The sequence below is a fragment of the Aegilops tauschii genome, chromosome 1, assembly GCF_002575655.3.
Source record: "Aegilops tauschii subsp. strangulata cultivar AL8/78 chromosome 1, Aet v6.0, whole genome shotgun sequence".
Taxonomy (NCBI): domain Eukaryota; kingdom Viridiplantae; phylum Streptophyta; class Magnoliopsida; order Poales; family Poaceae; genus Aegilops; species Aegilops tauschii.
In genome coordinates, this window is record NC_053035.3 from 480,329,615 (window position 1) to 480,331,246 (window position 1,632).

The 1,632-nt window shown below is 46.9% G+C and overlaps 1 protein-coding gene across 2 annotated transcripts; it reads right to left on the reverse strand.

The window, feature by feature from the left end:
- Nucleotides 1-249: 249 nt before the first annotated feature.
- Nucleotides 250-1,419, reverse strand: LOC109782568 (protein CASPARIAN STRIP INTEGRITY FACTOR 1). Of its 2 annotated transcripts, XM_020341191.4 has the most exons (3): nucleotides 1,290-1,419; nucleotides 1,018-1,211; nucleotides 250-655 (listed from the first exon to the last, which is right to left on the reverse strand). In XM_020341191.4, the coding sequence occupies exons 2-3, from the start codon at nucleotides 1,115-1,117 to the stop codon at nucleotides 471-473; spliced, it is 285 nt and encodes a 94-aa protein (XP_020196780.1). In that variant the 5' UTR covers nucleotides 1,118-1,211; nucleotides 1,290-1,419; the 3' UTR covers nucleotides 250-470. The 2 variants fall into 2 exon arrangements, with proteins under 2 accessions (XP_020196780.1, XP_045085371.1); XM_045229436.2 differs by lacking the exon at nucleotides 1,290-1,419 and having other exon boundaries at nucleotides 1,018-1,237.
- Between the last annotated feature and the right edge of the window lie 213 nt (nucleotides 1,420-1,632).

Consider the following 1,632-nt stretch of genomic DNA (forward strand, 5'->3'; position numbering starts at 1 on the left):
GCCCAGACTATCTGCGCCTCCTCATCAATTGGATAGGTGTAGCGACAGTTGTTGCTTAGACGGTGGCTTTAGTCTTGCTGTTGTATGGCTTTATAAGGTCTTGTGAGAATAATTAATAAAGTGGCCGTATGCATCACCCAGATGCAGAGGCCGGGGGTCATCCTCCTTTTCTAAAAAAAACTTAGGAGTTATCAAAGTTTATAAATCATCATGTGACCTAGAGTATGGTAAAAAAGACACAAGCAAAGATACTTGCAAATATGTGTATATACTCGAAGTATAGTGTATAAATAGGTCAAGCAACTAAGTTCTTTGTCACGTACGTACTCACCTCACGTCTACAAGAACTTACAAATATCAGTTATCATATTAGCCAAACTATTTTAAAATACCTCGATCAATATATCTACATATACATTCACATGGACGTTGATATATAGATGGATCATATCATATCAGGTAGGGTGTGTTCAGTTGGGTATGAGCTTGAAGTGGGGCTTCTGCATGGACGGGGTTGGGTCGTAGGTGCCGTAGTCACTGGTGGTGACGTCCTTGAGCATCCGGGAGTGCACCAGCTGTGCCATAGCTTCGTCCTGGACCTCTCCTTGCTGACCAAGAGACTCCTGATCTACTATGAAGCTCGGCCGCTGTCTCCCTGAAAACAGCAGAATCATCCATCAAACCTTGTAAAAAGCCTAACAACTCAGAAGAAAGTGCATCTGTTTTCTCATGACCCAGACCCACAGCATGCATGGATCACCTAATTATTAAGCCACAGCTCGGCATCTTGTTCCCTTCAAATCTGTTGATGCATTTGTAACAGTAAGAAGCAAAATACATGTCGTGGCCATGTGAGCTAGGACCTAGGCAGGAACTGCACTGCACTATACTGCACTACATCACATGTAGATGCAAGAGGTTGAAGCAGGAGGAAACTAGATCAAGAACTTCTTAGATTCTTCGTCCAAAAGGGATTTCCTGGCTATCTAGAACGAAGAACAGCACAGTCACACGAACCTGCCAGGGAAGTGGAGAGCAGCAGCGCGAAGAAGGCGAGGGCGAAGAGGGAGGCGGATCTCCGGGGCATCCCCATCTCCGGGTTACTCACGCGATGCATGCGCTCTCGCTCCCTCAGTAGTAACGCATGGAAGGCGTGAACCAACGTCAGACGCTCGAGGTGAAGGTGAAGCAGAGGCCTCTTCTTCTTCCACCTAGAAAGCAGAATATATAACTGGGTAGTTAGGCAATGCCTTACGCGCGGCGCGACAAATAATGCGAATCCCACTCACTGCCTCTGAGCAAGTTCCAAAGGGATGATGGAGGAATTTCGATGTTTTTCATTTGTTTTGCCTGCGGCAAAAGTGGAGGGCCGGCAGGTTCCGTATGGAGTTTTCAGGGCGGTTGGTCACCGTGGTCTCTGGTCTCTTGCTCGTTTTCAGCTCTGATAGTGGTTATTAGTAGTAGCAGGCAGTGGCTGACAAGTGCACCATGCCAAATGGCTTCTTTTGGTTAAAAACTAGGTGTGTTCTGCACTGTTTTTCTTTCCTTTTTCTGGCGCTGCTTTGCCGCGTGTTTTAGGGGACTGGCTAAGCTAATTAAGTGGTCTCTGGCTCTGGTTAGTGCCACCGGTGG